Source organism: Conger conger, chromosome 8 (assembly GCF_963514075.1).
Source record: "Conger conger chromosome 8, fConCon1.1, whole genome shotgun sequence".
NCBI classification, from domain to species: Eukaryota; Metazoa; Chordata; class Actinopteri; order Anguilliformes; family Congridae; genus Conger; species Conger conger.
In genome coordinates, this window is record NC_083767.1 from 55,210,231 (window position 1) to 55,226,306 (window position 16,076).

At 46.2% G+C, this 16,076-nt stretch overlaps 1 protein-coding gene across 3 annotated transcripts in view; it reads right to left on the reverse strand.

Moving 5' to 3' along the window:
• Positions 1-16,076, reverse strand: part of ccdc146 (coiled-coil domain containing 146) — a 38,761-nt gene that overhangs the window by 2,816 nt on the left and 19,869 nt on the right. For all 3 annotated transcript variants that reach the window (XM_061251490.1, XM_061251489.1, XM_061251491.1), the window contains 10 exons: positions 15,572-15,799; positions 11,280-11,466; positions 10,330-10,422; positions 9,918-10,088; positions 9,327-9,415; positions 9,040-9,204; positions 8,192-8,416; positions 7,754-7,982; positions 3,633-3,755; positions 74-211 (listed from right to left, as the gene is read on the reverse strand). In XM_061251490.1, coding sequence (XP_061107474.1) covers positions 74-211; positions 3,633-3,755; positions 7,754-7,982; positions 8,192-8,416; positions 9,040-9,204; positions 9,327-9,415; positions 9,918-10,088; positions 10,330-10,422; positions 11,280-11,466; positions 15,572-15,799 — 1,648 coding nt within the window. The remainder of the gene's footprint in view (positions 1-73; positions 212-3,632; positions 3,756-7,753; positions 7,983-8,191; positions 8,417-9,039; positions 9,205-9,326; positions 9,416-9,917; positions 10,089-10,329; positions 10,423-11,279; positions 11,467-15,571; positions 15,800-16,076) is intronic.

Below are 16,076 nucleotides of genomic sequence, written 5' to 3' on the forward strand. Positions count from 1 at the left end.
AGACAGTACACACACACACACAGGTGCGTGTGTGTGCGTGTGAGTGTGTGTGTGTGTCTGTATGTGTTCTTACTTTCTTGGCCAGATTCAGCGTGTCCTCTTTCCCGTCCTCGGCCTTAGCGCTGATCTGCTGGGTGAGCTGGCTCACCTGATCGTACACCAGCTCCTTCTCCAGGAGCAGCTCCTCCTGGTCTGCCAGGCTCCTCTCCAGCTGAGCACAGACACGTTAAGACACTGTAGCCATGGAAACACCTCTCTCTGGCTGAGCACAGGGAGCGCTGCCCTGAGCTCACACATCAGCCCTGGTATCAGCTCCTCCCCCTGGCTTACTGCACACCCTATTGCATCAGGTAATGCTGACCGTAGATATGAGGACAGTAGATGTTGAGAGAAGCTGACAGTAGATATGAGGACAGTAGATGTTGAGAGAAGCTGACAGTAGATATGAGGACAGTAGATGTTGAGAGAAGCTGACAGTAGATATGAGGACAGTAGATGTTGAGAGAAGCTGACAGTAGATATGAGGACAGTAGATGTTGAGAGAAGCTGACAGTAGATGAGGACAGTAGATGTTGAGAGAAGCTGACAGTAGATGTTGAGAGAAGCTGACCGTAGATATGAGGACAGTAGATGTTGTTGGAAGCTGACAGTAGATGAGGAGAGTAGATGTTGAGAAAAGCTGACAGTAGATGAGGACAGTAGATGTTGAGAGAAGCTGACAGTAGATATGAGGAGAGTAGATGTTGAGAGAAGCTGACAGTAGATGAGGACAGTAGATGTTGAGAGAAGCTGACAGTAGATATGAGGACAGTAGATGTTGAGAGAAGCTGACAGTAGATATGAGGACAGTAGATGTTGTTGGAAGCTGACAGTAGATGAGGACAGTAGATGTTGAGAAAAGCTGACAGTAGATGAGGACAGTAGATGTTGAGAGAAGCTGACAGTAGATATGAGGAGAGTAGATGTTGAGAGAAGCTGACAGTAGATGAGGACAGTAGATGTTGAGAGAAGCTGACAGTAGATATGAGGACAGTAGATGTTGATAGAAGCTGACAGTAGATATGAGGACAGTAGATGTTGAGAGAAGCTGACAGTAGATATGAGGACAGTAGATGTTGAGAGAAGCTGACAGTAGATATGAGGACAGTAGATGTTGAGAGAAGCTGACAGTAGATATGAGGACAGTAGATGTTGAGAGAAGCTGACAGTAGATATGAGGACAGTAGATGTTGAGAGAAGCTGACAGTAGATGAGGACAGTAGATGTTGAGAGAAGCTGACAGTAGATGTTGAGAGAAGCTGACCGTAGATATGAGGACAGTAGATGTTGTTGGAAGCTGACAGTAGATGAGGAGAGTAGATGTTGAGAAAAGCTGACAGTAGATGAGGACAGTAGATGTTGAGAGAAGCTGACAGTAGATATGATGAGAGTAGATGTTGAGAGAAGCTGACAGTAGATGAGGACAGTAGATGTTGAGAGAAGCTGACAGTAGATATGAGGACAGTAGATGTTGAGAGAAGCTGACAGTAGATATGAGGACAGTAGATGTTGAGAGAAGCTGACAGTAGATATGAGGACAGTAGATGTTGAGAGAAGCTGACAGTAGATGAGGACAGTAGATGTTGAGAGAAGCTGACAGTAGATATGAGGACAGTAGATGTTGTTGGAAGCTGACAGTAGATGAGGACAGTAGATGTTGAGAAAATCTGACAGTAGATGAGGACAGTAGATGTTGAGAGAAGCTGACAGTAGATATGAGGAGAGTAGATGTTGAGAGAAGCTGACAGTAGATGAGGACAGTAGATGTTGAGAGAAGCTGACAGTAGATATGAGGACAGTAGATGTTGATAGAAGCTGACAGTAGATATGAGGACAGTAGATGTTGAGAGAAGCTGACAGTAGATATGAGGACAGTAGATGTTGAGAGAAGCTGACAGTAGATATGAGGACAGTAGATGTTGAGAGAAGCTGACAGTAGATGAGGACAGTAGATGTTGAGAGAAGCTGACAGTAGATATGAGGACAGTAGATGTTGATAGAAGCTGACAGTAGATATGAGGACAGTAGATGTTGTTGGAAACTGACAGTAGATGAGGACAGTAGATGTTGAGAGAAGCGGACAGTAGATATGAGGACAGTAGATGTTGAGAGAAGCTGACAGTAGATATGAGGACAGTAGATGTTGAGAGAAGCTGACAGTAGATATGAGGACAGTAGATGTTGAGAGAAGCTGACAGTAGATGAGGACGGTAGATGTTGAGAGAAGCTGACAGGAGATGAGGACAGTAGATGTTGATAGAAGCTGACAGTAGATATGAGGACAGTAGATGTTGAGAGAAGCTGACAGTAGATATGAGGAGATTAGATGTTGAGAGAAGCTGACAGTAGATGAGGACAGTAGATGTTGAGAGAAGCTGACAGTAGATATGAGGACAGTAGATGTTGAGAGAAGCTGACAGTAGATGAGGACAGTAGATGTTGATAGAAGCTGACAGTAGATATGAGGACAGTAGATGTTGATAGAAGCTGACAGTAGATATGAGGACAGTAGATGTTGATAGAAGCTGACAGTAGATATGAGGACAGTAGATGTTGTTGGAAACTGACAGTAGATGAGGACAGTAGATGTTGAGAGAAGCGGACAGTAGATATGAGGACAGTAGATGTTGAGAGAAGCTGACAGTAGATATGAGGACAGTAGATGTTGAGAGAAGCTGACAGTAGATATGAGGACAGTAGATGTTGAGAGAAGCTGACAGTAGATGAGGACGGTAGATGTTGAGAGAAGCTGACAGGAGATGAGGACAGTAGATGTTGATAGAAGCTGACAGTAGATATGAGGACAGTAGATGTTGAGAGAAGCTGACAGTAGATATGAGGAGATTAGATGTTGAGAGAAGCTGACAGTAGATGAGGACAGTAGATGTTGAGAGAAGCTGACAGTAGATATGAGGACAGTAGATGTTGAGAGAAGCTGACAGTAGATGAGGACAGTAGATGTTGATAGAAGCTGACAGTAGATATGAGGACAGTAGATGTTGATAGAAGCTGACAGTAGATATGAGGACAGTAGATATTGAGAGAAGCTGACAGTAGATATGAGGACAGTAGATGTTGTTGGAAGCTGACAGTAGATGAGGACAGTAGATGTTGAGAGAAGCTGACAGTAGATATGAGGACAGTAGATGTTGATAGAAGCTGACAGTAGATGAGGACAGTAGATGTTGAGAGAAGCTGACAGTAGATATGAGGACAGTAGATGTTGAGAGAAGCTGACAGTAGATATGAGGACAGTAGATGTTGAGAGAAGCTGACAGTAGATGAGGACAGTAGATGTTGATAGAAGCTGACAGTAGATATGAGGACAGTAGATGTTGAGAGAAGCTGACAGTAGCTATGAGGACAGTAGATGTTGAGAGAAGCTGACAGTAGATATGAGGACAGTAGGTGTTGTTGGAAGCTGACAGTAGATGAGGACAGTAGATGTTGATAGAAGCTGACAGTAGATGAGGACAGTAGATCTTGAGAGAAGCCGACAGAAGATGTAGAGAAAATGAGGGTGGAAATGAAGACAGTAGATGTTGCTGTTGGTCGGTGAAACACTGGTGTGATGCTGGCTGCCGGCGCGGCACCTTCTCGATCTTGCTGACGAGCTGGTCAGGGGGCGGGTCAGTGCCCTCCAGCCTGCGCACGCGGCTCTGCTGGTCCTCCACGGCCTTCTCCAGCGTCAGCCTCTGGTCCTTCCCCTCCGACAGCTGGGAGAGACGCAAGCCCCGGGCCAGGGTTAGAGCGTGTGGCCTGCTCCATTTACACTCCTCCAGCTACACCTCCTCCTCTGCTGTCTGCTCTGCGTACCCCGCATATAACCGCTCAATACCTAGCGATGTATTATTGTTGGTCATCGCATTACAGCACTTCAGAGGCATCCGGCGAGATGAGGAGATAGACTTGCATTTCTTGGCAAAGTGATTTCCCTTCCTTAAATAAATCAGCACAGTGCATTCCGCGCGGTGAAAGTACCTGACCCGAATACACAATAGTTTGACCAAGTCTGTTCCTTTGTACTTGCTCTGACTAAATTAAAACTAAATAAAACACAAAGAGTTTATTATTAATTTACAATGATGAGGTTATTGTCTCTTATTTTCTCTTGGATTACAATAAACTCTTTATAAGTAATAAGCTATCTGTAAGTAAGTAAAAATGCGCTCATAACCCAACCATGACACACATGACTGTTATTGATCACCATCATCAGAAACAAATGTCTATGATGTTGGAATGCTAATTCTCTGGTATTGGAGAAATTAGGTCATATCATAAAGGATTACTGAAGCCATATTCAAAATGGTAAAAAGACACATTTTCTGTATCTCACGCCGCCATAAACTTAAATGGCGGAGGAGGAGCCCACCCTTGAGGCAGACTCTTGCCATCTCCAAGACCCATTTTCAGAGAGGATTTATGACCGTCTCAGCACCGTGTATGGCAGCCAGCTTGCATTGCAGTTGACGCCCCAGTGGTGAGATCACAGTCCGCCTGGCTGTCCCACAGTTATTTCACTCGCTAATTAATGTGGCGGACAGGTTGGCCGCAGATGTGTCACTATGTCCTGCTCTGGATGCCGACTCTGCTAAACCATCTGAGCGGTGTTTTTTTAGAAAGGATACTGTCCCTATGCAGATGGGGATTTAGACTCCAGAGATCTGTGTCACTCAACATCAGTCTCTCTCAAGACACACACTATAGCCTATAAATGCAACGTGCCGCTTTAGGAGTCTGGTTAGTCTCCTAAGGTTCTTTTGAACCATCTCACATTTTGTTCTTGGTATGTCTCTGATCCACATGCCATTCTTCCACGTGGCAATTTGGAGTCAAATTGGCCTGAAATTAAAACGAAGTGAGAGGAGTTGCACATGCCCTCCTCGTCCATCTCCACGACTAGATGATGAATATGCACTTGCTGCCATGTTAAGGCCTGCCCGTTCCTTAGCATTAAGGCCAGTTTATAGTCCAGCGTCTAAGTTTCGCTCAACTGAAAATGCAGAACATTCATGAACATTCGTCAAGGGTCACTGCGACCAGCGACATCCATTGCATGTCGTCGGTGGTAGTGACACTGTTGCTGGACTATGAACTGCCCTTTAGGGTCTGCACACTCCCTGCAGCATTGGGGAAACATTTGCCCAAGGGTCCAAGCACCACTCTGTTCTGTTGAAAAATTCTGGGAAGAACCCTGATGTGATCTCCTCACATAATTAGGGATCTAATCAATCTCCTCATAGAATTAGGGCTACAGACTCATCAGCATTATGGTCTGTAAATTAGGGACCTGTACACTCAGCATTATGGTCTGTAAACTAGGGACCCGTACACTCAGCATTATGGTCTGTAAATTAGGGACCTGTACACTCAGCATTATGGTCTGTAAATTAGGGACCTGTACACTCAGCATTATGGTCTGTAAACTAGGGACCCGTACACTCAGCATTATGGTCTGTAAACTAGGGACCAGTACACTCGCAACAGTGTAAGGATCTGCACACTGGGCTGAACTGATTCCAGTGCAGCTGTACAAAGGCTCATGTGTGAGCACAGAGTGACTGTACTCGCTCCACTCTGTGGTGACCGGTTCCACAGATGTGGCCCAGTTCTCAAACAGGCTGGAAAACAGGCTCCCAGAAGAAAAAAAGGTCTCTATCAAAGCACCGTGTCCTTGGAGATGTCATCTGTTCAATTAGGTTCAAAGACAGATGACTGTGCAAATATCAACAACAAAAGAATATTCTAGAAGAATGTATTCCACCTATATAAAATACTCATTATATTTTAGTTCTTCTGCCTGCTTAACAAACTGCTCGCATAAGTTAGAAGGCTAATTAAAAACTGAGATGTGTGTAGAATTAAACTGGATTGCAGAAGCACGGAGATCTGTGAGAGAATGCAGGCTCTAGAAATTGAACATGACTCATTAGAACCTTGGCTGAACTCACTGACCCAGCACTAGTATTGAACTCTCCCATCATGCTTTGCATTCAACTGAAAGCAGTGCAGTGACAGAAAATATTTGCCGTTTCCATTTTTTCTATGTGATTATTCTAAATTTGGTCTGCTCCTAGTTGCAGGGTCTTACTCACTTCCCAACTCTCATGTTATAAATGCCTCTTTGGGTTAAAAAGGCTTTGTCGGTTTCTCACTGAGCCATTGGATATTTGGATTATTGACTGTGGAAGTTATGCAATAATTGGTATAACATGACTGTAAAGCATAAGATTTGTATTTGAATTTGGCCTAGTTGGACCGAGGAAGAAAACCATGAGGTTGGTCACAGTACACTGAAGGCAGACAGTGAATTATTTACCAGCTTGATAAAATAAAAGATACTTGTATGCATGCCAGCTCAGCATTTCAAATGTTTTCTTCAATAAGGGCAGCAGCTGACCCCATTTCACAGCAGATAAGCATATTTCATTTTCATAAATCTAATCCGCATGTTTCCCCACTGTCATCCATCAACATGCCTTCAACACAATGAATGAGTACTGTATCCTTCATTTAAAGTTATACATACTGTACTTCAGCTTTGAATGCACACATAAAATATTAAGGCAGGAATATTAAAATCACTGGTTAATACCTGCTGGCCAGCAAGTCCATGGCCACTTTTAGCTTCATCTCCATGCTCTTCTGTGCCGCTAGCTCTTTCATTGTTCTTGTAATTCACCATGTTTAATTCATACCTGAATACACAACCGATTCATCCTCAGAACAGACGGGTGCTAAGTGGCCCTACAATAGACTGGCCTGTGTTTAAGGGCAATACCCGTGTGTCAGGTTACTTTGATCGCTGTAATCGGGACAGGCTCAGACACAGGTCTTTCCATTACCAGCCCTTGTGTCGGTATCTGTCAGAAGGATGTTTGTTTTAGTTGAAGTTGAAATATTAACGGAAAAACCATTGTGTTTAGACAGCGCTATACACAACTGGGTTGCCTGATTTCAGAAGAGGAGTTGATGGCAGATTGTTGCCTTCAAAATGGTCTTGGCTATAAATGGTAAAGGTTGGTTTATTAATGGATGTAAAAGCTGGTTTCACAGCCATCAGAGTTTATACCACAATACATTAAGCACTGTAACTTGTTGGAGATATAACACATTCCCATTTATAATACATTACTAGGAATGTGTATTTGGGCCAATACTTTGGGGAATGTAAACTTCTCTCCTGACACTTTTTATCTTTCAGGACTGTGTGCCATTCTGTCTGTCCCACTTATAGGTGGAAAAGGGGGCACAAGCTCCTGGTTTGTGTCATGGTAACAGCTCTTAGCTTGAATCATTACTCACATATAAACTGCAAAGTCACTGCAACGCCATTTTTCACATTTGAACTTTACATCTGGCCAGATACGAGTTTCTGCCAGGTAGGACCTTGCCAGGTTGTTTGGGGTACGATGACGCCTGGTGTCAGATAAGATAGATGTTGGGACCTACCAGAAATGAAGCTACGGGGAGCTGTTTTTGGGTTTGACCCCCCCGCTCTGTGAAACCCCCTGTATATTTTTTCCAGATATCTGCTTAAAATATACAATATGCACAAGCTGATTGCAAAGAACCGGAAACCTTACATGAATTACAAAGGTAATCGACCTCCACCCATTTAATTTCGTCCATCGTGAAGTTCACTGAATCAGAATTTCACACCCTCCACAGCAGAATGAAGCCCTGACTGTGGCTCAGTGGCTTGCTGTACCTGTATCTGAAGCGTGGTGATCTGGTCCTCCAGGTCTCTCTTGTCGGGGAGGAGTTTGCGCGAGAGCTCGATCTCTCTCTTCTCTTTGGTGGCGAGCATGTTGAGTAAGCCCATCTCCTCCTCCATGGCCTGGATCTCCATGTTCCCCTGCTGGATCAGGCCCTCCTGGACGTTCACCCGCTCGTGGAAGATGCATATCTCATTCTCTCTCTCCAGCAGTTGTACACCCCTGTCCAGGACAAAGACGAGTCATTTTCAACCCACGAACTCAGGTCCTCAATTGGCACTGGCATGGAGCAGGTGCTTGAGTGGGACAAGCCCCTTGGCAGCCCGGAGGAAAATTTAATTTCCTCAAAAAATGTCTTGCCATCAGCTATTGCGTAACAGCTGCGTGACTCCTCCCTTTCTCCCAGGGGACCCGGAAGCCGATTGGCTCACCGGTCGTTGCGGCTCTGCACGGCGTTGTCGTAGTTCTTGCGGAGCTGGAGCAGGTTCTCCTCATTGAAGTTGATCATGCTGGTGAGCTTGCCGATCTTCAGGTTCTGCTCCGCCCTCTTCTCCTCCATCTCGTGCAGCGTGTGGAGCGTCTTGGAGATGTCCTTCTTCAGGCTGTCCCGGATGTACTCGCTGTGCACACGCTTCATCCTCGACTTCTGCAGCTGCCTGCGGCATTGAGACGGCACACGCTGCTGTTAATCGCACGCCACAAACGCAATCTTGACTTTGGCAACGCAACGTGTAAGATCCTTTTACAATGCCCTGCACCAAGCCCAAGGGCAGGGAGCCTGCTGAACAAAGTAATGGTAAATGGTTGGAATTATTATTTTTTTTTTTAAGATATTTTTTAGCCCTTTTTCAGCTTTATTGGACAGTATGTAGTATAGAGAGACAGGAAGAATGGGAGCGAGAGAGAGGGGAAGACATGCGACAAATGTCGGACGGTCGGATTCGAACCGCCGACGTCGCGGCTCGCAATGAGCATGCGGTCAGTGCTCTACACCGAGACACCCCAATGGTTGGCATTTATATAGCGCCTTTATCCAAAGCGTTGTACAATTGATGCTTCTCATTCACCCATTCATACACACAGTCACCCACCTACGGCGATTGGCTGCCATGCAGCTCGTCAGGAGGATTTAGGGGTATGGTGTCTCGCTCAGGGACACTTCGACACACACCCAGGGCGGGAATCGAACCGGCAACCCTCCGACTGCCGGATCACGGCTCTTACCGCCTGAGCCAGTGTACTCAGGTGTGCTGGGGTCGTGCTGAAGGCCGCCACTCACTTGTCCTTGCAGATGACGGAGTTGCGGATGATCTCGGTGTCGTTCTCCAAGATTTCCCACTCCTCCCTCATCTCTGAGGTGCGTTGGGTGGCCATCTGGATGAGGTTGACGCACTTGTTTCTCTCTCCTTTTATCACGTCGTAGAGCTTGGCAAACACGTTCAACCTGAGGACCAGTGGAGAGTTAATGCCGCAACTGGCTTAAGGGACAGTGAATAAAAAGTGAAAAATGAACTTAGAACATTTTGTATGAGTAATTTATTCAACAAAAGTATGATTGAAAAATACCTAGCTTGGGCTTCTTGGCTGAGCTTCTTGTGGTCAAGAATGATCAGCGCTTTACCTTTGAGCTCTTCCTTCACACGGATGTATCTTTGCTGTAAAGTAGAAATATAACCTTATTATCATCCCCCATTTTAATCTGGCTGGAATCTTATTGCTGAAGAAATTCTGGTCATACTTTTGATATTACATTACATTACATTATTGGCATTTGGCAGAGGGACGTACAGTAGATTAGACTAAGCAGGAGACAATCCTCCCCTGGAGCAATGCTGGGTTAAGGGGCCCAACGGCTGTGCAGATTTTATTGTGGCTACACCGGGGATTGAACCAGCGACCTTGCGGGTCCCAGTCCTTTACCTTAACCACTACGCTACAGGTCGTGACACGGGCGTGCGCGGTGCGACCCTGGTCAGGTACGGACCTCTGGCCCATCAGGGTGGCCTCCTTAACCTTAACGACTACAATACAGGCCGCCCGTGGTATGGCATCATGCTTTGCAGCACGAGTAGGTTTTGCACTATTATGCATTGCATGAGCACAGTGAGCACAATGGTACTCGTCACAGAAAGGCTGACAGGCTGGGTGACGCAGCACCTCAGCGGTGATGAGCTCGTGGGACTTCTGCTCCTTCTCGTCAGCTTTGATCTGAGTCAGGCAGATGAGGTGATGCAGCTCGTCTCTCCAGTGATGAGACTCCTTCATCAGCTCGTGCTCCTGCTCCTGGCTCTGCTCCACCATCCGAGTCTCCTCCTCTGTCAGAGATTGCTGTACATACACACACATACACACACCCACACACACACACATGCATCAATGCAAAACACCCATCACCAGAAACAACCATCGGTGATTTAATGGAATGAACGACCAGAGAGTGAAGAGAAAGAAGCCTTGGATAATTAAACTACTGAAAAGTAGTTTAAGGACGATATGAACTGTGTTCAAGCCAGCTGCCAAATGCCTGAGTGTCTGCTCCATGCTATCAGATGCTATGCTGATCAGTCACCTCGTGCATTAGGTTGCGTCTCAGATGCTCGACCTCTTTCTGTAACTCATTCCTCCTCTGCAGGGCCTCATCTCTGGGAGGCATAGCATCCCTCTGAAATGAACACAAAACAACGTCTTGACCACCAGGGCGGTTAGATTTCAATCTCCTTCATTCACATGGAACATGCTTGTCATTGCCTTGCTAAAGCAAATAGTGAATAGTGCACTTATCTCCATCTCCTTTGATTTAAAAACACATCAAACGTACAAAAACACGATACATGTGATGTGAAATTCAAATGTTAACAGGAAGATACATTGAGTTTAAATGGATGGGAGCTGTAAATGATTTTAGGTGTAAGTCACTATAAGTCACTATAATAAGTATTTATGTTTATGTGTCCTTCCTTGGGAGAAAGTCCCTATGGCTGAAGCACAAGCACATGTTTGTTTGGTGTTTTTTCATTGGACAGCTGAAAGGGCAGTGTAGTTTCACTTCTTGAGACCTGGTTGTTGTGATGACACACAGAAAATCCCATAGGTGCCTTTTTCACTGTTGTTCTGGTTTCGGTACATCTAGTTCTAGATCTAGAGTCTACATGTCCGGGGATCTCCCTTGAAATACGTGGTGTCACCTGCCTGCTACTTTTCATATGGCGGTCCACAGCCAACTCCACAGAGTTGGATGAAGAAATTTATGGCCTTTTTTGACATGCGGCCCATTGGCGATTGACCAATGGGGGCACTAGAGAGTGATAAAATGTGGGCCCGTATCCAACTGAACCCTCCCATTCCCTGGGCATACACAATCAGCAACTGCACGTGACCCTCTGGAGCTACACTCCAGCTACGTTTTGGACGCAGCGTTTTTGTGAAAGTGCCCAGTGCCTGTGGACACAAACAGTGGCAGCGCCCCAGTGGAAACGCCGCGCCATTGGCTGAAGTCGCGCTAACGCACTTTGACCCCACCTGCGATTTGACCTTGTTGTGCTGGAACTGCGTATCGCCCAGCGAGTCCGTGACCATCTTCAGCTTCATCTCCACGTGCCTCAGGCTGTGGAGCTGCCGGTCCTTCTCCTTCAGGTTCCTCATCAGGTGGTCCTGCGAGGACTTCTTCTCCATGTTGAAGTGGCTGATGTTGATGTCTAGCATGGCCCTGCAAACGTGAGACATTTAACACCGCGATGGAAATTATTATTTTTTTTTAGCACTTTTTCTTTCACACAGTATTTTTAGGGGATTAGCTAGTTCAGCTAATCCCCTGTTCCTCTTTTATTACAGTTAACACAGCTACAGTGTCGAGGACCCGGCCCTAGGCCCGCCTGATGAGAGACTGACAGGGGGATGGGTTAGGCAGGAATGCATTGTTAACCCCTCGCACACGCCATTGAGGTGGTAACAGTGTGGTCCATACGTAAGTATTTGGACAGTAACAGCAAATTTTGTTGTTGTTTAGGCTCTGTGCTCCAGCACATTGATTAAAAAAAGGTTGTAAATCCTTTTTTTACAATACCCAATATGGATGTAACCCTCAAATTATAGCAGCACTTTAACATCGTATGCATTGCTTCATTTCAAATCCAATCTGCTGGAGTACACAGCCAAAGCAACAAAAAGTTGTGCGACTGTTCAAATACTTAGGGACCGCACCACATGTTTAACACTGCGATGGAAATTATTTTAGTTTTTTTAGCACTTTTTTTTCACACAGTATTTTTGAGCTAGTTCAGCTAATCCCCTGTTCCTCTTTTATTACAGTTAACACAGCTACAGTGTGGTCCATACGTAAGTATTTGGACAGTAACAGCAAATTTTGTTGTTGTTTAGGCTCTGTGCTCCAGCACATTGATTAAAAAAAGGTTGTAAATCCTTTTTTTGCAATACCCAATATGGATGTAACCCTCAAATTATAGCTGCACTTTAACATCGTATGCATTGCTTCATTTCAAATCCAATCTGCTGGAGTACGCAGCAACAAAGCAAAAATTGTGCGACTGTTAGGGACCGCACCACATGTTGTCTGCACTGCCCTCCAAAGCTCTCGACGCTGAAGCGCATTGTTTTCCGCGTTCAGGCGTTCACGCCTGTTTTCCGTTCTGGTTCCTCAGTGGTGGAATCACTTGCCTACCACTCTCAGGACAGCAGAATCCCTCCCCCTATTTCGACGCAGACTCAAAACACACCTTTTCAAACTCTACCTTAGTCCTCCCTCCTGATTTCCCCCGCCCCCCCCCTTTCTGATACCCCTATCCTTGGCTAACCCCCCCCCCCCCCAAAAAATAAAAATAAAAATAAAAATTGCACTTATGATGACAACTATATGTTTAGAACAGCATTCCATGTGTATTTTCCTAGTCCTGGATGTGATGCTTTGACTTGTGGTAGAACCTATGCACTTGTAAGTCGCTTTTGGATTAAAAGCGTCTGCCAAATGACGAAAATGTAAAAATGTAAAAATGTAAATGTTTTCAGGCTGCGGCCCGCGGGCTGCACTGCGCAGACGCCGCACTGGAGGAGCGCCCTTCGAGCGCAGCCGACGCAGACCGTCTGCGCGCGTCTGCACGCCGCTGCGCGCTCGCCCACTGCAGTCGCCGTGGCGACGGCCAGGTCTTGAAATCGGGGCCGCGAGGCGTGTCGCTCTCCGCTTTAACTTTACACGCCAATGTCAATGTTTAATGTTGCCGCTTCTACATGTGGTTTCCATCTAGATTCCTCGTGACGTGATCATCTGCAACTGTCCTGAGACACAGGCCATCGGGTCCCTGTGGTGACAGTGTTAAGACAGCGGTCCAGACAGCCATTCCCGTATGCAATCTGGGGCCGCTTTGATTTATAATAAGTGGAGCAGCCGCAGGAAACAGCGCGGTATTAAGCGATGTGGAGAGCAGAGGGAATGAGTTTAGCCTCCATGCAGAGAGCTGTAGTGTTTAATTCTTCCCAGCGTATATTGTTTCCTGGCCATTTCCGGTTCCCAAGCACCGAACTGTATCGACTGTATGGTCACTTTTTGATGTACTTGTATAATTAACATGTGAATAAAGTTCTGTAAGAAACGTAAATCCGTCTTGTGTGTGCAGATTATACGCATTATATTACAATTATTTAGCTGATGCTTTTTATTCAAAGCGACTTACAGTTGATTAGACTAAGCCCCCTGGAGCAATATGGGGTTAAGGGACTTCCCCAAAGGACCCTACAGCTGCACTAATCTTATTGTGGCTACACATTATTGCTATCTATGGACCTCGGTAAGGTTAAGAAAGGTAGCTGGTCTTTTCACAAATTAGTACAAAAACATTTTTTTAAATACATGGATCTGATTAGACATTGTAGCAGCGGAACCCTAACCGATGGGGACAAACGATATGCTGGGAAGAATTACACACACATTACATTACATCACATTACATTATTGGCATGTGGCAGATGCTCTTATCTAGAGCAACGTACAGTTGATTAAGCAGGAGACAATCCTCCCCTGGAGCAATGCAGGGTTAAGGGGCTTGCTCAAGGGCCCAACAGCTGTGCGGATCTTATTGCGGCTACACCGGGGATCAAACCGCCGACCTTGCGGGTCCCAGTCCTGTACCTTAACCACTACGCTACAGGGTCATGTACCTTAACCGCTACGCTACAGGGTCATGTACCTTAACCACTACACTACAGGGTCATGTACCTTAGCCACTACGCTACAGGGTCATGTACCGTAACCACTACGCTACAGGGTCATGTACCTTAACCACTACGCTACAGGGTCATGTACCTTAACCACTACGCTACAGGGTCATGTACCTTAACCACTACACTACAGGGTCATGTACCTTAGCCACTACGCTACAGGGTCATGTACCGTAACCACTACACTACAGGGTCATGTAGCTTAACCACTACGCTACAGGGTCATGTACCTTAACCACTACGCTACAGGGTCATGTACCTTAACCACTACGCTACAGGGTCATGTACCTTAACCGCTACGCTACAGGGTCATGTACCTTAACCGCTACGCTACAGGGTCATGTACCTTAACCGCTACGCTACAGGGTCATGTACCTTAACCGCTACGCTACAGGGTCATGTACCTTAACCGCTACGCTACAGGGTCATGTACCTTAACCACTACGCTACAGGGTCATGTACCTTAACCACTACGCTACAGGGTCATGTACCTTAACCACTACGCTACAGGGTCATGTACCTTAACCACTACGCTACAGGGTCATGTACCTTAACCACTACGCTACAGGGTCATGTACCTTAACCACTACGCTACAGGGTCATGTACCTTAACCACTACACTACAGGGTCATGTACCTTAGCCACTACGCTACAGGGTCATGTACCGTAACCACTACACTACAGGGTCATGTAGCTTAACCACTACGCTACAGGGTCATGTACCTTAACCACTACGCTACAGGGTCATGTACCTTAACCACTACGCTACAGGGTCATGTACCTTAACCACTACGCTACAGGGTCATGTACCTTAACCACTACGCTACAGGGTCATGTAGCTTAACCACTACGCTACAGGGTCATGTACCTTAACCACTACGCTACAGGGTCCTGTACCTTAACCACTACGCTACAGGGTCATGTACCTTAACCACTACGCTACAGGGTCATGTACCTTAACCACTACGCTACAGGGTCATGTACCTTAACCACTACGCTACAGGGTCATGTACCTTAACCACTACGCTACAGGGTCCTGTACCTTAACCACTACGCTACAGGGTCCTGTACCTTAACCACTACGCTACAGGGTCATGTACCTTAACCACTACGCTACAGGGTCATGTACCTTAACCACTACGCTACAGGGTCATGTACCTTAACCACTACGCTACAGGGTCATGTACCTTAACCACTACGCTACAGGGTCATGTACCTTAACCACTACGCTACAGGGTCATGTACCTTAACCACTACGCTACAGGGTCATGTACCTTAACCACTACGCTACAGGGTCATATACCTTAACCACTACGTTACAGGGTCATGTACCTTAACCACTACGCTACAGGGTCATGTACCTTAACCACTACGCTACAGGGTCATGTACCTTAACCACTACGCTACAGGGTCATGTACCTTAACCACTACGCTACAGGGTCATGTACCTTAACCACTACGCTACAGGGTCATGTACCTTAACCACTACGCTACAGGGTCATGTACCTTAACCACTACGCTACAGGGTCATGTACCTTAACCACTACGCTACAGGTCGTGACACGGGCGTGCGCGGTACGGACCTTTGGCCCATCAGGATGGCCTCCTTCTCCTGCACCACGTCCCTGTCCTTCAGCAGCGTGCTCTGATCCCGCTCGGCCGCCTCCAGCTCCACCCTGCGCTTCTCCAGCTCGCTCAGCACCTCCTTCCGCTCCTCCTCCAGCGCCTCCTTCTTGGCCTGCAGCTTCTCGTGCACCTTGCCCAGCTCCACCAGCTGCTGCACCAGCTCGGCGGTCTTCTTCTGCACGTCCCTGCGTTTCCAACCGCGCCGCAATGCCCCCACAAAACAGCACAGAATCAACGCTATTATTAGTGCCATTCGGTGTATTTTTTTATTTTTTATTATGATTACTGTAACGGCTATGATTGCCGATTATTACTATAGTTGGAGTGATGATGATGTTACTGTTATTACTGCTGCTCTTGCTGTTATTATAATCATGATTCCCACCAAACCCTGCCCCAGTGGGAAAAAAAATGCTTCAGAGGCACAAATGCCCGTAATTCATTGCAGTGGTTCTGATTTGT